Source organism: Phascolarctos cinereus, unplaced genomic scaffold (genome assembly GCF_003287225.1).
Source record: "Phascolarctos cinereus isolate Bilbo 61053 unplaced genomic scaffold, phaCin_HiC Scaffold_5;HRSCAF=322, whole genome shotgun sequence".
In the NCBI taxonomy this organism is placed as follows: Eukaryota; Metazoa; Chordata; class Mammalia; order Diprotodontia; family Phascolarctidae; genus Phascolarctos; species Phascolarctos cinereus.
The window spans coordinates 12,641,891-12,668,277 of NW_027555958.1; the positions used below are offsets into that span (position 1 = coordinate 12,641,891).

Genomic DNA, 26,387 nt, shown 5'->3' on the forward strand with positions numbered 1-26,387 from the left:
ATGAAAAGTACTTGGTACTGGCTAAGAAATAGAGTGGTAGAGCAGTGGAATAGTTTAGGTACACAAGACACAGTAGTAAGTGACCACAGTAATCTAGTGTTTGATAAATCCAGAGACCTACAGCTTCTGGAACAAAATTCACTATTTGACAAAAACTGCTGGGAAAACTGGAAAACAGTCTGGCAGAAACTAGATGTAGACCAGCATCTTACATTGTATCCCAAGAGAAGGTCAAAATGGGTACATGATTTAGACATAAAGGCTTATCCATAAGCAGATTAGGAGAGCAGGGAATAGTTTACCTGCCAGATCTATGGAGAAGGGAAGAATTTAGGACCAAATGAGATGAGAGCAGTACAAAAAGTAAATTGGATAATTTTGAGTATATCAAATTCAAAAAGGTTTCTGCATAAACAAAACCAGTGCAACCAAGACTAGAAGGAAACAAAGCTGGAGAAACAGTTTTTATAGCCGGTGTCTCTGATAAAGGTCTCATTTCTAAAATATGTGTGGAGAACTGAGTCAAATTTATAAGAATACAAGCCATTCCCCAATTGGTAAATAGTCAAAGAATTTTAACAGGCAGTTTTCAGAGGAAGAAATCAAAGCTATCTACAATTACATGGAAAAAAATGCTCTATATCCCTATTGATTAGAGAAATGCAAATTAGAACAACTTTGAGGTACCACCTCACACCTATTAGATTGGCTAATATGGCAGTAAAGGAAAACAATAAATGTTGGGGGGGATGTGGGAAATTGGGACACAAATGCATTGTTGGTGGAATTGTGAACTGATCCATTCATTCTGGAGAATGATTTGAAATTATGCCCAAAGGGCAGTTAAACCATGCATACCCTTTGACTCAACAATACTGCTACTAGATCTTTATCCCAAAGAGATTAAAAAAAAAAAAGGAAAGAGGACCCACATGTACAAAAATATTTATAGCAGCTCTTTTTGTGGTGGCAAAGAAGTGGAAATTGAGAGGATGCCTATCAATTGGGGAATGGCTGAACAAGCTGTGGTAAATGAATGTAATGAAATACTATTGCGCTATAAGAAATTTCAGGCGGGATGATTTCAGAAAAACCTGGAAAGACTTACGTGAACTGATGCTGAGTGAAGGGAGCAGAGCCAGGAGAACACTGTAAACAGTAACAGCAACACTGTACAATGATCAACTGTGAATGATTTAGCTATTTTTAGCAATACAGTGATCTAAGACAGTTCCAAAGGAATCCTGAGGAAAAATGGGATTCACGTCTAGAGAAAGAACTGGTGAAATCTGAATGCATATTGAAGCATACTATTTTCACTTTATTTTTTTCTTTTGGTCTGTTTCTTCTTTCACAACATGACTAATATGGAAATATGTTTTATGGGATTGCACACATATAACCTACATCAAATTGCTTACTGTCTTAGGGAAGGAAGGAGGGAAAAAATTTGGAACTCAGAATTTTTGGATAAGTGTTAAACTTTGCCTTTGCGTGTAATTAGAAAAAGTAAAATACTATTAAAAATAAATGTGGGGTTTGAAAAAAAAAAGAAAAAGAAAAAACAAGAACCTTATTGTGCCACCACACCATCTCTCAGCATTCTTTAAGCATTTGGGATGACCCTCTGTGAACTTGAAGAGGGGCGGGCAACCTGGGATAGCCAGGTGAGAGCTAATTCCCTGGCTTCAGGTCCTTCCCCTGACAGGTGAAGGCTGTGTGGTCCCAGCTCCTCGATTCACCCCTTAGGCTTAGAGGAACAAACTGGCTGAGACTCCCAAGTTGCACAGAAGGTGTGTGCTTGCAGTGACTGAGGAATTTCACTCATCTTAGAGTTCTCTGTGCCAGTAAATCACAGTTTCTGTCCCTTTCCCCAATTCTTATATCTACCGATCTGTGTCTGTGTTTTTTTCCTTTGTAAAAGGTTTGCTCCTTGAAGGAGAGGACCACTTGGTTTGTGCGTTTCTGTCCTTATTGCTGAGCACAGTGCCTGGTCCCCAGGAGGTGCTTGTGACCTGAACCCTTCGTTTGATGAAAGTGGGGTGGTGGGCAGAGCCTTGGGGCCTGGCAGTTAGAATGCATGCTGGGGACGGGGAACATCCCTGGCCATACATTTCTTACACAAGGGCCAAAGAGCAGCCTGGTGTGCAGTGTGGGAGTCTCCCCTTGACCCTTCTGTCTCCCACATCCAATCTTAAATCTTAGCAATCCTCCTCCACAACATCTGTCACATGTGTCTGCTTCTTTCTCTTTACACAATATCCTTCCACATCAGAAATGGCCAGTACGTTTATCCTTGGAAATGATGTTAAAGAAGAGGCCTGACCATCAGCATTGCTGCTGCTCCCTAAGGACCATGGGACTTCCCGTACGACTTGTAGCTGAAACCTTCTGTATGTGTTGTCTCCCATATGAATGAGAGCCCCTCGAGAGCAGGGGCCACCTGACTTGTCTGTCTGCATCTTCTACACTCAGCTGAGCGCTATGCAGATGTGCTTTACATATAGTAAGTGCTTCATTCATTCATCCATACATATAAGTGCTTTATTCATTCATACGTATGTGTTTCGTTCATTCATTCATTCATTCATATAGTCATACATATAATAAGCTTCACTCATTCGTACAGATAAGTGCTTCGTTCATTCATACGTACATATGTACAGTAAGCGCTTCATTTGTTCATACATATATTAAGTGCATTGTTCATTCGTTCATACATACATACATACATACATACATACATACATAAAGTACTTCATTCATTCATACATATAAGTGCTTCATCCATTCATTCATACATATAATAAGTGCTTTGTTCATTCATTCCTTCATACATACATACATACATACATACATACATATAGTAAATGCTTCATTCATTCATTCATTCATTCATTCATCCATTTAGTAAGTGCTTTATTCATTCATTCATGCATTCATCCATCGCCACCATATGAGCTCTGGCTGCCGTGGAGGCAGGCAGGCTGGAAGGCAATGATAGGACTTGAAGTTTATGATGAAAACTGTCTTGAGACTATGTAATTAATCTGGAAAAAGACCTTTACTGGTTTGGATTTTGTATGTGTATATGTATATGTATATGTGTATGTGTATGTATATGTATATGTATATGTGTGTGTATGTTACTTTGTTGACATTTCATCCCATGGGCTTGATAGATGAGCAGGATTCAGAGACATGGTGTGTGTGTGTATGTCTGTCAGTCAGTAAACATTTATTAAGCACCTACTATGTGCTAGGCCCATGCCAAGCACTAGGGATACAAAGAAAGGCATAAAATGGTCCCTGCCATGAAGCAGCTTATAGTCGAGGGTGGGGGGGACCATACATAAAAAGAAGCTGAAATGAGGGGGGATCCTCAGGTTGGGGGGAAGGTTAGCAAAGTCGTGTAGGATCTGTGTTGTAAGATTTCCTCTCTCCAAATGCTGAGTTTCTGGAGATCATGAAGTCCAGTAGAACAGCCTGGTGGCAGATGAATGCCTCTGCAAAGGGGGGACGTGGGAGGAGGCCCCAGTTGTCCACCCCAGCTCTCTTCGGCCGGAGGAGGGGAGAGCCTAGGCTAGCCAAACGGTGGGAAGTCATGACGGAGATGGGAGTGTAGAACTGCTTTACTGTTCAGAAGACAGTGAGGGTTGTGGAGTTTAGAACGGTTTATTTAGCTATCGCTTAAAGCAGAACAGTGGAACTTAAGGTGGAAAATGGTAAACTGAGTTAGATCATTGGCTTTGAGGCCTAGAATGTAGGTTAAAGTTCTCCTGCTATTGAGTCAACATCAGGCAAAAGAGTCCCAGGCCTCTGTATGTCGGGTCAGAGTTCTGGTGAATTAGGGGAACCCTGAGACAAGGTTCACATAGGATGGGGAGACATGGAGTGATTGTGACCGACTTCACTGGAGGAGATGGCACTCTCTTTAGGAAGACAGCTGAGATCCATCAGAACATACGTGATGAGTTCAGAGGAGAGAGAAGGACCCCTGGCTCTGCCCTCTTAGAGGAGATGGGGCTTAGGAGAACTTTGGAGGAAAGAGGCAGAAGAGCAGCTCTGTCTTAGAGCAGCCTTAGCAAGCAGAACTGATGTGACAAGCACATTTTTAAGAAATCACAAGAATGCTTAGACCAGGAGTAGAGAACCTGCGGCCTTGAGGTCCTTCTAGGTCCTTGGGTTGTGGACTTTTGACTGAGTCCAAGTTTTACAGAACAAATCCTTTTATGAAGAGGATTTGTTCTGTGAAGTTTGGATTCAGTAAAAGGGCTGTACTTGAGGACCTAGAGGGCCACATGTGGCCTCCAGGCTGCAGGGGCCCCACCCCTGGCTTAGACAAAATGTTTCAAAATGTAAAACACAGATATCACAATTTAATTCTGTAAGCAAAGAAACTGCAAAATGTTACAGCATCTATGACATTTTCCCACTATTATTTAATCCGTTTGTCCTTTAAACCTCTAAAAATGTAAAGCAGTATGGAACAACTTTCAGAGCATTCTGACTCTTTTCCTTGTTTAAACAAGTAAAACCTTTTGGCTGTTGTGACTTGTACTTGGTCTGAATTTTCCTCATCAGGAAGAAGCAGCCACTGCGAAGTGAAGGCTTGGAAGTTGGAGATGGACGGTGGTTCATGTAGGAGAAGCAGCAGTTCATCAATGTGGCTGGATCAGATAGTGTGGGAAGGGGGATGGAATGGGAGATGGGCTCAGATTGGGAAGGGCTTTAAATTCCAAACAAAGAGCTTCATGTTTGATCCTGGATACGTTAGGGAGCCGCAGAGTCCGTGGAATCTTGGGGCGATGTGGTCAGTGCTGCACTTTAGGAAAGTCACTTGGGGAACTGAGCTAATCTCCCAGGCTTCTTTGGAGGCACACTCATGTTTTCTAGTCACCCAGATTCACAGCTTCTCTGTCACCCTCACGTTTTCATCTCTCCTTCCCCCTCCTATCATTTAATTAATTAGTTAGCTGTGTTAGTGGGATGATTCAGCCTTCTCCTCCATCCCCTTCTTGCTACTCACACAAGCCCTTTCCCCCATCTTTTCTTCTCCAGACTGTTATACTTGACTCCAAATAGATCTTTCCTCCTTCCATCCATCTTCTCCCACCCACCTTGCACACTGTAGTCTCCAGAGTGAGTTTCCCAAACCACACTGTTTCCCAGCTCCGGAAGTTTCTTTGGCTCCCCATTGCCTCTAGGATAAATCGCCGACTCTTCCTCTTGTCATTTAAAGCATTCATGTATTTAGCGTTCCCACTTGAAGCTTACCCGCCGCTCACTCCGTGCATCTCGCATGTGCCTGGGCTGTCCCTGTTGCTGCCCCTTGCAGGCTCTGGGCTTTTTGAGGGCAGGGGCTCCACAGTATCTGGACATAGAAGTGCTTAGTTGATGAATCTGAAATTGCCCAGCCTGACTTTAACTGTAGCCTTCTCCCCAGATTCCCCAGCACTCTTCTGTGCGCACCTTTGGTTCCAGCCACACCTGTCCACTTGCTGTCCTTGGTCCTTGACCTTTTGTCTCCTGTCTCTGTGCCAGGAGCCCCGGGAGCCCCGCACGGCTTGGCTGACAGGCCTGTCTTGCTGTCGGTGCTGCTAGGGCGCTCCTCTCCTCTACCACCTGGGCTGCTTTTTACTTAGTTGGTCTGTGTTCTTTCCATGCTTAGCTGGGTTTGCTCTGCCTGTGGAATTTATGCCCCTTGAGGGCAAGGGTGGGTTTTGGTCCTTGTTTCTTCAGCGCCATTCCTGGAAGTGGGAGGAGCTTAACACGTGTTGAATTGGATTGGCTATTTTTTATGAGCAGGAATCATTCTTATTTGTTGTTTTTTAATAAACTAATGCAGGTGGTAGAAGTGAAAAGATGGGTAGGTGGCTCACCTTGATTTCGTAGCTCTCCAGGTCTCTCTTCTTTGGTGAGCCCTGCTATCGCAAGTTCCAGGCCTCCCTCATCTTCTCCTTTTCCCGGCTGCTGCCCTCTGTCCACTGTGCGCCTGGCACTGTGCTGGGCTGCACTAGGGCACTGGCCTGGCCTGGCCCGGAGACTCCCTCTGCCTGCTCTCTAAGGGTTTCTAGGAGTTGGAAGAGGATTGTCAGCACTGGAAGGTGGCCTGCCTGACAATTCTTCTTTTTGGCTGTGGCATCTTAGGAAATCTACTTAGGAATCTACTGTGGTGCAGAGGAGTCACAGTCGGCACTAGGGGAGTGGGAGGGTCACATCTTGTGGGCAGCTACAGCTGGAACGAGGATGAAGGCTTCTAGTGCTTATGGGTGCCCCAGGGGCATTTTGAGTTGCCCCAGTATTCATGGTCCTGGGAACCCATCCTCCCCCTGCCTGTCTCCCTCGTGCCTAGCTTTCTGTTACGTTTGCCATTTTTTCATTATCTGCGTGATCTCTATCAGGTGTGAGATCGGCACCCACACTATCAAACAGCACCCTTTTGCCTGGAGAAGGCCATGTAGAATTAAAGTGTATAATTTCAGTGCCACAAGGTAGGGCTCCGTGGGCTCTCAGCCATTTGTGGTGTTGGTGTTCTGTGGGCTGCACAGGTCAGGGTTCGTAATGTGTCACCCTGACACCTTCAGCTGGGGCTCTTCACTTCTTCCACTTGACCACATAGTGTTTGCATTTAAACTTGCCCTGGAAACAAATGAGACACGTGCGTGCACACAGGTGTACACATATACATCCGTATTTTTAAAGGAAAAAAACTGAAAATAAAGATGACTTGTCTGAGTCATAAAAGGTAGTGAGAGTTCAAAGACAATCTCATTTGAAAAACTCATAGGTTGGAACTCAAACCGTTTCCAAAAGAAAACTCTCTGAAGCACAGAAGACCAGGTAGGTGTTTGCTGCCCCTGACTTGCTGAGAACCTTGGGAGGTCTTACTGGGTTCTTGATACAGGCTGATCAGAGCCATGGGCTTGGAGCTGTCTTCTTCTTCATTGTTGCTTTTCTGGGTCTGTGTGGGGGTTTTCACTAGTTAGAATGATTCCTGCTGATTAGAATGGAGGGCATTCAGTTTTAATTAGAGGGAGGACATTTCATCTGACAACTTTTCCTAACTTGTCATGGTTAGAGGTCTTGTATCGTGGGGACTTCATGTGACCTAAAGGGAGCATTAATCTTTTTGGTCAGCGACTAGGAGTTTACTTACAGATATCACCACTTAGCTATTAGTGACCTAATGCACGCTTATCCTTTGCTGGTTTGTGGCTGTCAGACTCACTTGTTGGTTGGAGCATGAGAACCTCTGTGTGTGTGTGTGTGTGTGTGTGTGTGTGTGTGTGTGTGTGTGTGTGTGTCTTGGGGAGAAGGAGGTAGAGTTGTCAGCTAGTGGTTAGAAAGGTCTGGACCACCAGCATCTTAGTCCCATCCCTCTGTTATCCCCGAGGCCTTTATGACGCCCATTTTACAGAAATTCTAGCATGCCTTTTTCCAAGCTGGGCCACCATGCCCAGAGTGCTCGCACTTCTTCTATCTCTGACTCCTGGACCCCTCGCTCTCCTAGTGCCTCCTCCTCCAAGAGGCCCTGTCTGATTCTTTCAGCTGTTAGTATTAACCCTACCTCCCCCAGCCACTCGATCCTTCATAGGATTTTCCCAGAGTGTTTCTTTTCTAACCAGTGTGGCTCCTGGCTTCCAGCTTGTTCCACTTTGGCATTATGAGCTGTTTGAATTACACATTGAAGCTTGGTCTCATTTTTCTTCTTCTAATTTAATATTCATTTTGATCTTTACTTGAACAAGCGCATGTCTGATCTTAAACTGTCTGCTGAGTTAGTGTCAGCGCCCAGTCATTGCCTGTCTGCGCAGATAAACCCCGTTTCATTTTTGGGAATGGTCCAACCATTCCAGGAAGCTTTGGCTTCTCTGAAAGAAGGCTCTTCAGTGACAGAGGCTGGAGGCCTTGGTGCAGCTCACAAGCCTTTGGTGTCCCCTCTGATTTCTTAGTATGAAGCCATATTTTCTGACTTTGCTGCCATCCTCTCCATAACCTATCTTTGCATGAAAGTTGCTGAATCTTAAGCTTATGTTGCACCGATTTGTAAGGTCTTTGTAGAAATCCTCTTCATCTCCTTCTCCTCTGTAGCTTATGTCGCGGCATGTCAGCTGCCGTGTTTGAAGTGGCCTTTTAGTAGGTGCTGTGATGTAAGATGAGCCAGTGTCTCATGAGAAGATGTTTCTTGTTGCCTTCAGACTTCTTGTTGACCCATTTCTTTGCCTTTCCAAGGAGGATCTCTGCATCATCTTTTTCATGAGCTGTAGCTTCCTTTTACCTTCTGATTTCATTAGAATGGAAGTGTCAGTATTGCTATCATTCATTTCCTCCATTTGGTATGTCTGCTCATTGGACAAAGTTAGCACATTTTGAGGACTAGCAGGAAGCTGATGTCAATAGATTCTCTGTGCCCAGGACCTCACTCAAAGTCATTCTGCCATCACTTGAACTTTGCTGGCATAGTCGCTGAAAGTCCAGGATCACTTCCAGTTTGTGATGAGACATTGGGATAGGCCTTTGTGGTGGTGTAAGCCTATGGCATTTGATATCCCAGCTGCTCTTCCATTCAGGCACTTGAGCTTCCTCCTGCTAGTCCCTGGGGATTGGTACCTCACACAGCGCCAGGAAGATATCAAACACTTAATGAATGCTTGTTGAATTGGATTGGATGGAATCGAATATTTGTTGAGTTGATCAAAAAAGTTTGTGTGTGTTCAGAGGTGTGTCATAGACTCATAGAAAAGACTGCAGTAGCCTTGAGGCAGATTAAATCCCCTAGGCCTTGGTAATACTACCCATGCCAATCCTGGTAGGCGCAATCTAAGATGCTAGCAAAATAGTTCGTCTGTTTTAGCGTCTCTCCAAGTGATTTTTGTCATATTCATGTGACTGGATATTTCCTCTGCATATAGATTTCTTTGCTGGAAATCTACAAAATTCCTCAAAGTAAATTGTTGTCATCTGAAAAGGTATGGACTGTTTTAGATAGTGTTGCAAGATCAAACAGATTCACCTAGAGAGGCACCTTGTAATGTCCAAGGCTCATCACCACCTGCTGTGTTTGAATTCTGCTCTTTTGTTGTATTGAGTGACTAATGACTAGTGTTGTAATGAGATCCATACAAATCAGTTTGAATCTAAATTCTTCTCCCTGTTGCAGTTGATTTTTTAGTGAAGTTATTGGTAGCTTCAGGCTGCCAATCTTTCCTCTGCCCTAAACAGAGCACGCCAGGAATGAGTCTTCAGTCTGTGCCCCCTCTTGGGGAGGATGTTGACTAGTTGGAGCTCTTCCAGGGAGGTCAGCCAGGGTGATGCAAGCATCCCACTTGAAGATTGGCCAAAAGACTTGGGGATTTGTGTCCCGGAGAAGATGACTTGTCCGCTCGATTGCTTTTTGAGCATGAGATCGGAAGTGGAAAGGTCATGCGTGCCTTGCTTTGTGTTTCCAGTGTTAGCGCCCTGTTCAGGTGATGCCGTTGATGAAGGGCCATGGATCCTTGTGTATTTGAGGCACAACCAGAATGTTTGCAGTGGGTGAGGGAGGGGACCCCACCTTGTACCCTTGAGGCAGTCCTTAGCACGAATACCCTCTGTGTCTTGGTAAGCGGGGATCATTCTCTCTCCCACTACGTGTGATTGCCCGTGCTACCTCCAGCTGCTGCTTGTCCAGTTCTCCCTTGTTGAGGACACGTGAAGCAGAAATGGCTAGTCTTCCTTTCTTCATGCTGAGATTGAGCGGGCCCCTTTCTCGTTGACTTTTCCAGGTAATTAAGACAGATGACAGTGATAAAGGAGCTGATGCTGTGCCTGAGTCCGATGTCTCTGAGGAGCTGCTGGAGACTCCCCCTCCTCAGCTTGGAAGGAGGTGTGCTGGGGACAGCCCTGACATCATCCTGGAAGCTCAGCTTAATGACAGCGAGACTGAGGATGGCCAAGAACATGGGCCATGTGTGCCGGCTCATGGTGCCCAGGAGAAAGGTGAGGATCACCATCTTGTCATCCACTGGGAGGGCTTTTTAACTACTGTACCAATTTTTTTTTTCTCTGTGCTACAGCCTTAGAGTATATAGAGCTGAAATGGGACCTTCCTTACTTCCAAGGCCTGACAGGTGTTTGAGTGGTGGACATCTTGGGAATGATTTGGTGTATAGCTGCTGCTTTGAATCCTAACATCTTGGAGAAGGAAGGGCCCTCTGAGGTCATATGACCCCACTCTTAATAGAACCATGAATCTTTTCTATCATATCCCTGACTCCTTGCTGTTCCACCTCTGTTTGAAGACCTTCAACAATGGGGAACTCAGATCTTGCAGGAAGAGGGGTCATCTGGGCGATATTGTAGCCTACAGGGGTATTATTGTTGTTTTGTTTTTTAAGTTTGAAGTTTTCTATAAGAATTACAGTCTTGCTCTACAGTGAATGTAAAGCAGCAGCAAACCAGTTTTGAAAATTTCTTGAAAGTGCTGAGTGAAATGAGCAGAACCAAGAGGACTTTGTACACAATAACAGCCACATTATGCAATGACTAAGATTGTTAAACTGAACCTTTCTCAGCATTGTGAGGATCTAAGACATTTCCAGAGGCCTCGGGATGGATAATGCTGTTCACATTCAAAGAAAGAACTATGGAAGTCGAATAGCTCTCACTTATTTTTACCTTCTGTTGAGTTTTGTTTCCTCTTTCTGATGGTTCCTCGTATTGGTTTTAATTTTTACTTACAACTTCACTAATGTGAAAATATGTTTAATGGGTATGTAAATGTAAAGCCTATATCAGATTGTGCGCCGTCTTGGGGAGGGTGGGGGGGGGGAGGAAAAGGGAGAAAAATTTTCAACTCAAAAGCGTATGAAAAAAAATTTAAAAAATTAAAAAAAAAAAAGAAAATTCTTGAAGAAACTATAGGACAGATCTCCACAATTTGGCAGTAGGTAGAGGCCAAAATTAAAGTAGGCTAACCTTCTTCCGGCCACAGATAGGTTAGACCAGAAAGAGGCCAATGTTGGGTATTTGCTTTGGGCCACATGGCAAATAGGAGAGTGCACTGTGACAATCCTACGTTTTTCATGGGCCGACTGAGATCTGTTGGCAGGCCACAAGCAGCCCAGGGGATGTATGTTGTTCAGGCCTGCTATAGAAGAGCCATTTTCTTTTAAAAATGGAGTTTTCCACTACTTTTGTTTTGTTTTGTTTATGCTTTTTTTGGTGAGGCAATCAGGATTAAGTGACTTGTCCAGGGTCACACAGCTAATAAGTGTCAAGTGTCTGAGACTGGATTTAAACTCGGTTCCTCCTGACTCCAAGACTGGAGCTCTACCCACTGTGCCACCTAGCTGTCCCCACTACTGTGTGAATGCATACGTGTACTTTCCCTGCAAGCGTTCAGTGGGAGGGGCTCAGTGGGTGAGGAACGGACTTGGGCAGGTTTGTGTTCATTCTTCTGAGACCCTCATTAAGTCTTTGGAAGAAAATTCCCACATGGTGACCAAGGACTGTCAAAGGGGGTTTCTGTAGATCATTGAAAGGAGCTAACTGAGCAGGTGAGATACAGGTACGAGTGAAGGTAAAATGCAAGCAGCCTTCTGGTCAGACTGCTCAAGAACTGTCTGTGGGATGAGTGCACCTTCCAGCTGAAGCTCTTTATGTATGTCTCGCAGAGAGCTGGGTCAGGCCGTGGACTTGGTCCAGAAAGGAGTTCTGGCTCCGATCCCAGTTCGGGGGCAGAAGCGATACCTGCCAGTTAGCAAGGATGGAGGTTCAGTAGCTCTCTGAGGCATAGCTGGGGGAGGAGCATCACTGGCATCTGAGGGAAAACTGGAAGTGACGTGCCAGTCCTGGGCGTGTCTGGGGCGGGCCTGAGCAGGCTTTGGGTGATTTGTAGTGCTTGATGCCACTCGCTCAGAGTGAAGACAGTGGCAGGAGATCATTTTGAATGCGAATGCCACTGGCTTTCCCCCCCTTCGCCGAAACATTCTTTAGAGGGGTACGTAGTTTAAGTATTTATGTAATGTCTGGGCAGTTCCAGGGTATAGACCGTCTTCATGAGACTGGCTGTGGCCCTTCCTCAGAGCCCACTTCCCTTTGGCTGCTTGGAGTTGTTGTGTATCTTGGTCCCTTGCTTCTACTTACGTCAGTCTGCGTCACTTCAGAGAGCGCTCACCTTTTCTGACTCCATTCCTGTACCACTGCTTGTTCGCTCATCACCCAATCCCTGGGCACCTTTTTTTTTTTTTAAAGTTCTTTGCTCTGTTTTGGACAGTGATGGGGTGAATCACTTCTAGGTGACCGCCTCTAGAGCAGCCCTCATTCTGCTGTGGTTGCTGGGTTAGCGCACTTATTTCTGAAGGAGGCTCAGCTGTTCCCTTTTATTCCACCTGTTGACCACATTTCTTCCTCCCGTGGCTTCTCCTGCCTCTCCTCCATGTGCTTTCTGTCTCTTTCGCTGGCTTCTCCTCCTTTTTCGGGTCTTCTCTCAAGGCTCTCTTGTTGGGCTCCCCTTCTTGTTCCTCTGCTCTCTCTCTTTCCCTCTTCTTCCTTCAGAGGGATGACTCCCAAACCTGTATTGTGGCCTGTTTCCTCTTCCAAGCTCTGGATTCCCGCCCCGAAGTCCCAGACATCCCACACTCCACGTGCCATTTCCCTGGACACCGTCCTCCTCCTCACCTCACTAATCCTGTCTCTGGTGCCGTTATTCAGCACGTCTCTCACATTTCAGACGCCGGGGTTGTCTTTTCCTCTTCATCCTCGGACCCTCCGTCGGAGCCTTCCCTGCTCTCATCCAGTCCATTTGTCTTGTCTCGACTGCCTAGGGCTTCTGGTTTATTGTTCTCTTGAGCAGTTTTCAGTCTGCCAGTAGCTTTCTGCATATTTGTGGCTTGGGTCCTTGACTGGACTTCTCCTGACCTGTGGAAGAACAGGGGCGCTGTCCTGACGCCTCTTTGTTGCCTTTTACTGTGCTTAGCATGGTGCCTAGGACAGGCCCTTGAATATGGTATCGGTGGTTTCCTAGTCTTTGGGGGTTTTTGGGCAGAGATACTGGAACACTTGGCCATTTCCTTCTCCAGCTCATTTTATAGGTGAGGAAATTGAGGCCACGGAGTTAAGGGACTTGCCCAGGGTCACCCAGCTAGTAAGTGTCTGGGGCCAGATTTGAACTTAGGAAGAGGAGTCTTCCTGACTCCAGGCCCAGCTGTGCTCTAGGCACTATGGCACCCCCCTAGCAGCCCCTCAGACTATCTAAGTGCTCAGTAAATAAGTGTTCCTCTGCCCCCTTCCAGGCCCTCCAAAATGAAGTCTCGTATGCCAGATGACAAAGAGAAGTTGTTTGGCCTGTGTGTATGTGAACATACATCTAGAAATGAGAATTCCAAATGAATAATTTATCAGTCTAGAGTGGCAGAGGGAGAGAGATCGCTCATGTGTATTCTCAGTAAACACTATTAAGGGAAGGTTTCAGCTCTTATGAAATGCCTTGCTCTGTCTCCCTCGGTGGTTTCCGGCTTCGTGAAATCACCCAAGCACTTCAGCATGTTGTCTGTTATCTTGACCCCCTTAGGGCACCACGCCCAGTAGGCAGGCGAGCTGTGGTGGTCCTGAGATGGAACCGGCTATTTTATGACTTCCCAGCCTCAGGGAGATGAATGACAACTGAGCTCCCAGGAGGATGGGGACGTGCAGATTCTTGTTTCTTCACTGAGTTTGTCCTTTGGATAGTTGGTTTCAGATTGTATTCCATTTTTTTTGTTTTAGGTGGTTTGATTGCTTCTGAGAAAGGCAGTTAGCATCTGTCTTGGTGAAGGCGTAGATACTGAAACCCTAGTGAAGAATGCCTCTTACCTAGGTAGGGAAGGGAAGGCAGTACTGGGAGTGGTGTACTTAGACCAGAATCTCTGGGCCTCAGTTTCCTAGGGAATTAGAGTAGAAGGTCCCTTCTAGCTTTAAATCCTATGACCTAGGGTCTAAACAGATTATTTCAGAATCCAGTCTTATGAGTAGCTACTCTTCTTTCTATTCCCCTGAGTCTTTATGGTCACCAAGAGACACACTATAATCAGAATTCCTCTGGGATCCTTGTGTCCTTAGAAATTCGCAGACAATACCTTTCTTCCCTTGGACAAATTAATGAGGCGCTGGTCCCCAGGAGGAGAGCAGTAAGTATAGCTAGCAAGCACTTACTGAATGCTTCCTGTGTGTCAGGCACGGTGCTAAGAGCTGAGGATTCAAAGAAAGGCAAAAGCAAAATTTGTAGGATGCCAGAAACTGGAGGGATACCGAGGCACAGAATCCTAGGGTCTGGGAAGGAACCTTTCCCACCTGGCTCCAGGAAACCTTGTTGTTCTGAAAGGCCCTCTCAGCCGGGGGCCTCCCACCTCATTGGCAGGCTCTGCCCCCCTGTGTGAAGGCAGGATCAGCCCCCTCAGAGCCATCTCCTCACTTCCCACATTGCTGTCCTCTTGTGGGGCTTCTCTGCTTCTGTGGCAGAGGATCAAATGTGAGCTCACTGTGCTCCGTCATGTATGTACCTAGTCTCTTCTGCTGATCGAGCTCCCTGTACCAAACTGTTTTCACAGTTACAGGTTTTGCATGTAGGTTGAGATCTGATACTGACAGGCCCCCTTCCTTCCCATGTTAAAAATTGATTTCCTTGATATTCTCTTGTTTTGTTTTGTTTTGTTTTGTTTTTTTGGTGAGGCAGTTGGGGTTAAGGGTCACATGGCTAGTAAGTATCATGCGTCTGAGGCCAGATTTGAACTCAGGTCCTCCTGACTCCAAGGCCAGTGCTCTATCCACTGTGCTGTCTAGCTACCTACCCCCTCCCTTGATATTCTTGATGTTTTGTTTTTGCAGTGAATTTTTAAATTTTTTTGCCCTAGCTCTATGAAGTAACACTTTGGTAATTTGATTGATATGGCACTGAATTAATATATTAATTTAGGTAGTGTTATCATTTTTATTATATTGGCTTGGTCTACCAATGAGCAATTAATATTTCACCGATTATTTAGATTTACCTTTATTTCTGGAAAGAGTGTTTTTAAATTGTGTTCATGTAATTCCTGGGGGTGTCTTTGTAGGTAGACTTCTGAGCATTATGCTGTCTATGATTATTTTTGTTTGTAGTTATTTTTAATGGAATTTCTTTTTCTCTCTGTTCCTGTTGCATTTTATTGGTAATATTTAGAAATGCTGATGATTTGTGTGAATTTATTTTCTATTCTGTAACTTTTTAAAGTTGTTAATTATTTCAGTTAGTATTTTAGTTGATTCTCTAGGGTTTTCTAACCCTGTCATATTTTATGTTGTTTTCTAACCATCCTATCATCTGAAAGTGATAATTTTGTTTTCTCTCTGCCTGTGCTAATTATTTCAATTTCTTTTTCTTGTCTTATTGCTATAGCTCTCATTTCTCGTATGGTATTGAATCATAATGGTGGTAATGGACATTCTTGCTTTACCCCTGATCTTAGTGGTATGTTGTCCCATTGTTATTATTATCTTTGATGAAAATGTTGATTATTCCTTAGGCTCACAACCCAGGAGTCATCCTGGACCCTCGCTCTCTCTCACCCCCCCAACTTCCAAGCTGTTGCCAAGGCCTGTCTGTTTCACCCCTGCAGCATCTCTGACACCCCCGTTCCTCTTCTCTGAGGCTGTGCCCACTCTAGTGCAGCCCTCATCACCTCATTCCTTGATTATTGCACTAACCTGTAGGCAGGTGTGTCTGCCTCAAGCCTCTCCCCTCTCCAGTTCATCTCCATTCAGCCACCAAACTGATTTTTCTAAAACGAAAGTCTGATAATGTCACTGATCCCCTACTCGATAAACTGCCGGGGCTTACTGTCACCTCCAGCATCAAATACAAAATGTTCCATTTGGCATTCAAAGCTAGCCCCCTCCCACCTTTCTTCTTCTACCTTATTCCTTGACACAAATTCTTCAATTCAGTGACGGTGGCCTTTTGGCTGTTCCACAAACAAGATACTCCATCTCTTGGCTCTGGGCATTTTCTCTGACCGTCCCCCATGTGTGGAATGCTCTCTCTCCTCTCCTTCAACTGCTGACATTCCTGACTTCCTGTAAGTCCCAACTAAAATCCCACCTTCTACTGGAAGCCTTCCCTAACCTCTCTTAATTACAGTACTTTCCCTCTTTTAATTATTTCCTATTTATCCTGTGTTTAGCTTGCTTTGTAGATATTTATTTGCTTGTTTTCTCCCCATTTAGATTGTAGGCTTCTTGAGGGCAGGAACATTCTTTTGCCTCTTTTTGCATCCCAGTGTTTAGCCCAGTGCCTGGCACATAGTAGATGTTTAATAAATATTTATTGATTGGTTGACCCATTTTTTAGGATTTAAGTTACTCAGTTTCCAATTTTTAATCTATGCTTGAAAGACTCTTATTGGATATGTTAGTAAAAAATGCATTTTATATTTCTACTTTTCTGCATTTGTTTTTGAGGTTTTAATGCCCTAATATTTTTATTTTTTTGTGAAGGTGCCATCGACATAGTATACTTTTTTTCTATTCCCACTCATATTTTCCAAAGGTCTATCATATACAATTTTTCTGAATTTTATTCAGGTCCTTAAACTTCTTTCTTATTTATTTTTGGTTAAATTTATCTAGGTTTGAGAGGGATAAATTGTCTGTTTCCTCTTGTATTTTTTTTAAGGCTTTAGAGGCTATGTCATTTGGCACATACGTATTTAGTATTGATATTAATTCATTATGCTACCTTTTAGCAAAATGTAGTCTCCCTGTTTATCTCTTTTAATTAGGTTCATTTTTGCTTTTGCTTTGTCTGAGATGGCCATCTTGAAGACTCTGAATCACAAAAGTAGCTGCCCTTTATTAAACGTCTTAAGGTTTGAAGAATTCTGTGCAGATGTGATCTCGTATGAACCTCATAACCTTGTGGGATGGATGGTTTCTACAGGCTTACATTTTCATTTTATGAAGGAGTGAACTGAGGCTTTGAGAGAATAGAAGATGCGTATAATTCAGTAGTTTTTACTCTGTACTGTAAGCTGCCTTCAGATGTTGCTGTTTCTCTTTCTTAATGAATGAGAAAACAGTTTCTCTAGAGTCCAGGGTCCATACAGTGCTTCCCATGACAGAACTCAATCCCATCATCTTCCTCGTCACTGTCAGTTCCCACGTTTGCTGAATTATACATTTCTCTGGTATTCAGGGGTGTTCAAGGTCAATGTTTTGGGGGGGTGCCTCTCTCTTGTCGGATTTGCCACTGCTGAGCTGGTCCGTCTGATATATTGATGAGAGTGAGAGTGATATTCACACATGTGGGGCATGATACAGATGTGTAATTAGTCAATCAGTTCATGTAACAGACATGCAATGGGTGAAGCGTTCATCCCAACTGACTGACCACACATGGCCAGTTTTCTAAATCTCCAAATGGTCTTTTCTGAACAAATGCCTGAGTGCTTAGGTCCTGGTACGGGAGTGTTTTCTGAGAAGAAATTTCATCTGATTGACTGACTGAGGAAGGGAGTGGAGTAAAATCACTTCCTTCTTTCTTTGTAGAGGGGGTGGTGGCCTCTTCGTGTATAGTAACATATATTATTGTCAGACATAATTGACATGTTGACTTTTTTTCTTTATAAATCTTTTAACAAAGGATGACAGTAGGAAGGTGGTGAAGGAGGAAGGATCTTTTTGAAAATGGTACTATTGTAAAAACAAAAGACAGCAATACAAATAAGATTTAAAAGGAAAAAAAACCCTTGTTTTTATCTGAGGTCAGTATAAATTTGACCACAGCTGGAAAATCAAGAGTCTCAATCTCAAAATGCAAACAGTAAAAAATATCTCTTTTAATGGTGGGCACAAATAGTTTTGAAAGGGAGTGTTTGTTTGAAGGCTGTTTAATTTTAAGTTTATTTTGAAAATTTTTATTAACATGTTTTGTTTTCATGTCTTCATTTCCAAACATCTCTTTTTCTTGCCCAGGAGTCAGAGAGGACCTGGCTTCCAGTCCCACCTCTTATTCTCTGTTTTGCCTTGGATAAGTCACTTGCCCTTTCTGGCCTCATTTCCTCATCTGTAAAATAAGGGAGTAGAACTAGATGGTCTCTGAGGGCCCTTCCAGCTCTAGAGCTTGGATCCTCTGACCCACAGAGCCAGCTCTTATGACAAGGAAGGAAAAAGAGAAAAAGAAAAAGTGGTCCCACAAAACTCGCTGAGGTTTCAGCTGCGTGAGCAGTTGCCAGTGCGCCGTATTCAGTGGGCAGGGCAGCGGTTTTCACTCATCTGGCTTGTCCACCTCTGCAAAGGAGAGAGAAAGGTGTGTTTTGTCATCTTCTTTGTCTTCAGTCAGTCAACATTCATTCAGCACCTGCTAGAATCAGGAGGGGTTGGGGAAGGTTTCTTGTAGAAGGTAGGACTTTAGTTGGGACTTCAAAACAGCCAGAGAGGTCAGTCATTGGAGTGGAGGAGGGAGAATGTTCCAGGCAGGGGGAGGGGCGGCCAGAGAAAAGGTGCCCAGCCAAGAGGTGGAGGGTCTGGTTCATGGAACAATGACTGAGGGCAAGGCATCTCCCCTTTGTGAGCCTCAGTTTCCCTGGCTGTAAAATGAAAATAACAGCACTTGGGCCTCATGATAGTTCCAAGGAAAAGTGCTTTTTTAAGATTTTCAAGTGCCTTGGAAATGCGCTCTCTCCAGAACCCTCTTCATTGAGCCTGTCACTAGATATGTCAGGTTGCGTCAACAAGCGTTTATTAAATGCCTAAAACGAGGTATAAGACATTATACTCAGTCCTGGGGATGCAAAGCAAAGCAAAAGACAGTCCCTGCCCTGTAGGAGCGCACCACCTAATGCGGGAGACAGTAGGCAACTCTACACATAGAAGAGAGGTACAGGGTAAATTGGAGATGGTCAACAGAGGAAAAGGACCAGCGTTGAGGTGCCTGAGAAGAGGCTTCTTGCAGGTGGTGGAGTCTGGCCGGCACTTGAAGGAAGCCAGAATGTGCGGATGAGGAGGGAACACATTCCAGGCATGGGGGCCAGCCAGTGGAAATGCAGTGAGCTGGGAGATGGAGTGTTTGGTGTGAGGAAGAGCAAGGTGGCCAGGGCCACCATATCGAAGAGTATGTGGGCATGGTTGGGGGAGTAACATCTAGAAAGGTAGGAGGGGGCCAGCTTAGGAAGGACTGGAAAAGCTAAGCATAAGAGTTTCTGTTTAATCCGGGAAGTATTTTGGTGCCACTGGAGTTGATTGAAGAGGTGAGAGACATGGTCAGACTTGCACTTTGGGATGATGAATTTGAAATGGACGGGAGTAGGGGAGACTTGGGGCAGGCAGATGAAGCAGCAGGCTGTGGCAGTCTTCCACATGTGGCATGATGAGGGTCTGTAGCAGGGTGATGGCTGCTTCAGAAGAGGGGATAGACAAGGAGTGTTACGAAGGTCAAATCCACAAGACTCAGCAGCCCGTTTGGAATGGATCAGGGCTGCAAGATGCCCCTTAAAGGACGCTGGTGCCTGAGACAGTAATAGGGTAAGTCAGTTTGGGACATGTTGAGTTGGAGGTGTTTCTAGGACACGTTTGTGAGATGTCCATGGGATATCTGAGAGATTCGAGCTGCATTAAGTAGATTTGAGAATCATCAGCATAGAGATAAGAACTGATTTCATGTGAACTGCCAAGATTACCAAGTGAAGTCATAGGGAGGGAGAAATGAAGAGGTTCTGCAGGCCAGAGCCTTGGGAGCTGCCCATTGGTAGTGGGCGTGACCTGGATGAAGATCCAGCAGAGGAGACTGAGAAGGACTGGGCAGAGAAGTAGGAAGAGAGACTGGAGACATGAAAACCACATGTCCTTTAGCACCTTCAACTCCACGAAGCCCAAGGGGATCCTCCCTTCCCCCCAGCTGCCCTTGACTCTCATTATCTCTCACTGCCTGCATTCAGTCTGTTGCCAGCCTTTTGATTTTACTTCTATAAATCTCTTGTAAGCACTCCTTTTTTCTTTTCTTTTGCAAGGCAGTTGGTGTTAAGGGACTTGTCCAGGGTCACACAGCTACTGAGTATCATGTGTCTGAGGCCAGATTTGAACTCCCGTCTTCTGACTGCAGGGCTGGTGCTCTATCCACTGTGATACCTAGCTGCCCCTGAACACTCCTTTTTCTCCTCTGACATTGTTACCACCCTGGTGCAGGCCGTAATCCCTTCACACCTGGACTATTGCGGTAGTCTGCTGCTTGGTGTCCATATCTCAAGGCCCTGCCCATTCCACAAGTGCAGGTGCCACTCTGTGGCCCTCTTATTCATTCAATTCCAGGGGCTCTGTCATCTCCGGGATTAAACATTAGATCTTCGGGTTGGCCTTCAGGGCCTTTCGTGACCTGCCACTCTATCCTCCTGAACCTTTCTGATCTTCTTCTATGTTACTGCCCTCACATTCTCTGTGGTACAGTGACCCCGGCTTCCTGACTGCTTCTCACACAAGAGCCTCCATCTCTGACTCCAGGCATTCTTCCTGGGGCGTTCTCCCTCTTTACCTGTATGTCTTGGCCTCGACTTTCCTAATGCCCTTTAATTCCACTTCCTTCCTTCTACTGATTACTTCTGATTTCTCCCGTCTGTGTCTTGTTTGTTCAGAATTGTTTGCGTGCTGTTTCCCCCATTAGACTGTGAGCTCCTTGAGGGCATGACCGTCTTTTACCATTCTTTGTGTCCCCAGGGCTTAGTGAAGTACCTGGCACTGCCTGTAAGCACTTAATAAATGCTTATTGATGAACTGATTGACAATATCCAAAGCTGAAGAGAAGCCAAGTGGAGTTTGACCAAAGGCCTTTACACTTGGCAGTTAAGAAATTGTCGGTAACTTTGGATCAGGCAGTTTCAGTTGAATGAGAAGCCCTGCAGGCAGACTGCAGCGAGGTATGAAGAGACTCAGAAGAAAGTAAGCATGAATTGTAGGAGGGAGGGGAGATGGAGGGAAGGGCAGGCCACGTGAGGGCTTTCTAAGTGGAGGCGTGGACGTGTGTGGTTGCCGTAGGGATGGGGAGAGACGAAGATTAATGAGAGAATAAGGATGGAGGAGGCGTTTGGTTGGAGGAGGTGGAGATGGGCCACTTGTGCATGTGAGAGAGGGGTGAAGGAGGAGAGAGTGGCAGAAGGCATCTGAGTGATAGGAACTGGGGAGGAGGGGAGAAGAGGGGGCTCCAGGTGAATGGCCTGAGTTTTTTCAGTAAAATGCAAGGCAGGGTTCACAGCTGAGGGAGTGAAGGAGGAGGAGGAGGAAGAGGAACAGGAACCAGGAGAGGTTTGGGGAGGGAAGATCATCTGTTGTAGTGAGATAATGACTTGATAAGGGAGGTGTGAAAGGTGTGATTGCCTTCACATAGCTAGGGCCCAGGTGTGAGCGTCATGGATCCAGCCAGTGTGACCGTGATTTTTCCAGCTTTACTCAGCCAAGTCTTGTAACTGCTCTCCTCACATAAAGACCATGCTTTTTCTCAGACTTAGTTCTGGTCTTGGAGGTAGTATTTTCACTGCATGTTATTGGTATTGAGACTGACCCAGCCTCCCATCTGTTTGATAACTTAACGGCATATCTCTCCACCAAGACCTTATGGGATAAACTAATTACAAGATTCCTAGGATCCCTCGTTTGGCATAAGAGGCAGTGATTCATCTCTGCTCACACAGCCTGGCTGCAGAGAGCCAGCAGTTGCTTGATTTGCATTGAGAGCTCATTTCCTTATTAATGAGTAGTCATTTCCCATCCAGGCTCCTTTGGAAAGGGGGCAGCATTTGGCTTCCTGGGGGATCCATTGGGTCCCTGAAGAGATACAGTCTGTAAACAGCAGTTTCTTCCTCTTTTTATGCTGTTTTTCATGTCTCCTACTTCTTGTAATTATCACTTTTCTGTCTGGTTCATTTCAAATCACAGCGATAGAAATGAAAAATGAGTAGGCTCGGAGGAACAGCACCCCCCCATTCTTCTCTTTTGTATTCAAACAGCAGGTGAGTTCTCCACCACATACTGGCTGCTTTGTTTCACTTTTGGAGGGGTAACAGGACCATCCCCTCCATTCTCCAGCCAGGGGAGAGAGAAGCCATGTAGATGGTTGAAGAAGGTCCTGGTGATAAAACTGTGGAAATCTCCATTGGAGGATTAAACCATCCGACACTGAGTTTGTTCTGTTCAGTTTTGGGAGACAGAGGTGTCGTGGTCATACCTTGCAGTTCTAGAGCGCTTTGAGATTTACAAGGGACTTTTTAAAAATCAATTTATTTTGATTTATCAACAATCACTTCCATATGCTTTTGAGTTTAAAATTTTTCTCCCACTTGCTCCCCACCACCCTCCCCAAGACAGCGCACAGTCTGATAGAGGCTATACATACACATTCTTATTAAACATATTTTCACATCAGTGATGATGTAAGTGTGGATTAGAATGAATAGGAGGAACCTGCAAGGGCCTTTGCTTCTGGCCAGTCGTGTGTGTCATACCATTCCTTTATGTAGGTGGTCAAACTCTCTGAAAGTCATTAGGTGATGTGCTCATTGGCATGGGACTTTTAAGTAATAGGGCTAGGACCCGAACCTATCTTTTCTGATTCAAAATCCAGAGCTCTTTCTACTCACATTTACTTTGTGGCCCACTATGGCCTCTGTATCTACGTCTGTGTCTTTTTTTATTGCTGTACTTATGCCTAAGACAGTCTTTGCCCATCTTGCATTTGTGGGAAGAACTCATGGCTCCAGACTGGGCCTTCTGCTTGAGGTCATCCTGTTCCATCTTTTTGGAAGTTGGATTTTCTTGCCTCGTGCCCTTTGCAAGCCAGCAGGAAGGCCTTCTGTTGGACTTCTTCTGCTTCTTTTCTCCTTTTCCACTCTTGTAATGCTTTCCCATTCTGGAAGGCAGTGACGGGACCTCTTTATCTTGCTTCTCCATGGAAAGTGACTCCTGCCTTTTTTTTTAAGTTCTCTTTTGATAGCTGAGTCTGCTCTGCTGGAGTTCTGTTACTCATTTCTCCGTGTCTTCAGAGACTTGTCCATGAAGACTCTGGGTTCGTGTGTCAGTGGGCCTCGCAGCAGGATCCCCGGCCCACTTTGTCAGTGCTTCTGGTTTTTCAGACCGTCACCATCTCCTGCAGTCCCAGCATTTCATCCTCTGGTCCCCATGGCATTCATTTCTCCTGTCTGTGCCTCCTTCCTTCAGGGTTGAAGCTGTGGGGGAACTTTGTACCAAGCACCACGTGTCCCCGTTGTTCTCTTGTTCCTGTTGAAATTCACCCTGTTTCCTTTTCTAGAGCAGCCACGTGTATTCAGTCTCAAGTGCACGCAGTGTCTCTGAGAACTAGCCATATTGCTAAGGAAAATAAGTAACAAGCCTTTATTCCCACAGTCCAGAGACTGTAGCTTGAAAAGAAGGATGGCGTCTTTTTGTGGCTGTTCACCCTGCCAGGATGCTTCTTCTGAGGCTCGGTCTGAGGGGAATGTGTCTCCATAAAGGTGTCTAGTAGGCTTCTTCCAGTGACAGGCTTGACGTGGGCAAAGCAGCTGTTATTTACTGCAAGTCTGTATTCACTCTCTTTTTTCTTTCACTTATTTGTTTGGTTTTTAGTCTTGAATTTAACAGACACTGGATAAGCCAAGCATTTCCTGGGTTGGGGGAAGATTTGGAGCAGAGCGTACTGAGTGAAAATGAGAGAGATCTAATCATGAGGAATCATTAATAATAAGATTTCATGGTAATGCAAAGGAACACCTAGGAGGTGGCCAAGCAGCCAGAATGCAGGGCAGGGGCCGCTCTCAGAGGAGCTACAGAGACTTCGGCGTTGTTAAGGAGCAGTGTGGGACCCAGAGCAGAACAGTGACCAGCTCTCATCCCAGCGCTTGGTAGGATGATGGCTCTTCCTCCCTTCCAGCCCAGTATCTTGGCTGTCATGTGCACTGACCCACGTGCAAGGAAAACCTTGTGAAATTTGGTGACACAGTTACTTTTCTTTTAACTCTACATGGAGATATGGCTTTAAGTTGCATTCTGTTTTAGCAAAGAATGATACTTTATGTAAAATACCTAAGTGAATGGTCACAAGCATGTATCTGAGGTGTGCCTCATTCCCAGGGGTGGAAGGAAGGGGGCGGATGCTGGGGGTGAGGAGACAGGACACCTGATGAGGGGGGTGAGAGAGACAGGGTCTCAGTCCATCATCTGACAAATGAGGGGGTTGGGTCAGATGACCTCTGAGCTCCGCTTCCCTCCAATTGGAGGATCCTCCTTGAATCCCAGCCCGATTCTGAGCTGTGAGCTTGTATGATGAGCAGGGTGGTAGTGTCTGCACCAGAAACACTTGGGCTTGGAGAGCCATCTGAGGCTTGGGGTTCCCTGGGGACATGGAAGAAGAGTGGGATTTAATGGATTGTCAAGAGAAGGTGACTGACCAGCATTCAAGAGAGGTCAGAACTGGACAAGATGCCAGCATTCCTGGGGCATCTCTGGATCCATGCCAGTCCTTTGAGCACAGATGCCCGGTTCCTTGTCAGAGGGTGCAGTTGTGTTTACAGCCATGGAACTGGAGCGGCACAGCAGATGTTGACTGCTGGAGTTGGAGTCAGGAAGACTTGAGTTTGAATCCATCCTCAGACACAGGTTCTGGCTGTATGATCCCGGACAAGTCACTTGACCCCTCCTCTGTAAAATGGAGCTAATAACAGCACCTGTTTTCTTGGGTTTTTTGGAGGATCAAATGAAATAACAGCATGAAAAGCTCTCCCAAAGCTTCACGTGTGGTTGAAATGCTGGCCACCTCCTCCTCCTCTTTCTCATTGGCACATTGCTCCAAATGGTGATTAATTCTTTTTTCTACGTGCCATTACACTAGCCTACAGCCTGTTGCTGCTGCTCGGGACTCTCCTTTGCAACTGCAGAGCCCTTTTCTGCTTTGTTTGCTCTTTGAAGGATTTCTTCCATGTTTGTTTTTTTTCCCCTTCCAGTGAAGACTTCATTCTCCTGGGCAGCTTGGTGCACAGACGAGCCCTTCTCTGACCTTTTCCTTTCCTTTTTGGAAGGCCAGCTTGCAGCTGATGCTCACTGGCAAAAACACCCCTAACCCACACGCTTCAATTTATTGCCGTATTCCCCTAGACCTTCAGACATGTGGGAAGCAAGATGCTCGGTGCACTATCATTCTTACTAGTATCTCTTCTGGCTAATTCTCGGAGGAAATAAATGAACAAGCTACAAATTAACTTGGAAAGAAAAAACTGCAGAACCAGATGGATTCACAAATGAATTCTATCAGACATTCAAAGAACAATTAATTACAGCATTACATAAATTGTTTACAATAGCAAAAAAAGAGATTCTATCAAATTCCTTCTCACACAGATCTGGTCTTGATACATAAACCAGGAAAAACCAAAACAAAACGAAAACTATGCATCAGTACCCCTAATGAACCTAGATACAAACATTTTAAGTAACATATTAACAAAGAAGCTAAAATACCATATCTTATGCTTGATGGCCAGATTGGATTTATAGTAGGAATTCAGGGTTGGTTTAGTATTAGGAAAACGATAAACTTTATTAACCATATTAGTAACAAAATCAACAGAAATCATAGGATTACATCAATAAATGGAGAAAAAAGCTTTTGACAAAATACAATACTCATTTCTGTTAAAACCTCAGAAAGCAGAGCAATAAATGAATCTTTCCATAAAATGATGAATGGTATATAGCTAAAACCCAGAACTCCTCTTGTAACAGAGATAAATTGTTTCCAGTAAATCAGGGGCAAAACGAGATGTGTGCTGTCACCACTTCTGTTTGACGCAGTGTTAGAAATGCTGGCCAGAGCGATGGGACAAGAAAAGGAAATGAGTGGAGGAAAAGAATGGTCACTTTTGTAAATGATATGATGGTACTTAAAGAACTCCGAAGAACCAACCGAAAACAAATGGAAAGGAGAACTTCGACAAACTTGTGTATCCAAAATCCACCGAAATCATTAGCATTTCTATTGAATTTTAATACAACGCAGCAGGAAGAGATAGAAAGAGAAATTCCTTTTAAAATTACTGCAGAATGAATAAAATACCTGGGTGATACACATACACGAACACAAACAACATACACGCACACACAAAAGTGTTTATAGAAATTTTGTTGTTTGTTTGTTTTCAGTTGCATCTGACTCTTTGTGACCCCATTTAGGGTTTTCTTGGCAAAGACACTGGAGTGGTTTGCCATTTCCTTCTCTAGCTTATTTTACTGATGAGGAAACTGAGGCCAATAGGGTGACGTGACTTGCCCTGGGGCACACAGCTAGTTAAGTCGGAAAGAAGAATCTTCCTCCCTGTAGGCCTGGCACTCTTGCCCCTGTGCCACTCAGCTGCCCCTTA

The 26,387-nt window shown here is 44.9% G+C and overlaps 1 protein-coding gene across 5 annotated transcripts in view; it reads left to right on the forward strand.

Moving 5' to 3' along the window:
• Positions 1–26,387, forward strand: part of DIS3L2 (DIS3 like 3'-5' exoribonuclease 2) — a 358,658-nt gene that overhangs the window by 113,277 nt on the left and 218,994 nt on the right. For all 5 annotated transcript variants that reach the window (XM_020972180.2, XM_078154658.1, XM_020972186.2 and 2 more), the window contains one exon: positions 9,768–9,981. In XM_020972180.2, coding sequence (XP_020827839.1) covers positions 9,768–9,981 — 214 coding nt within the window. The remainder of the gene's footprint in view (positions 1–9,767; positions 9,982–26,387) is intronic.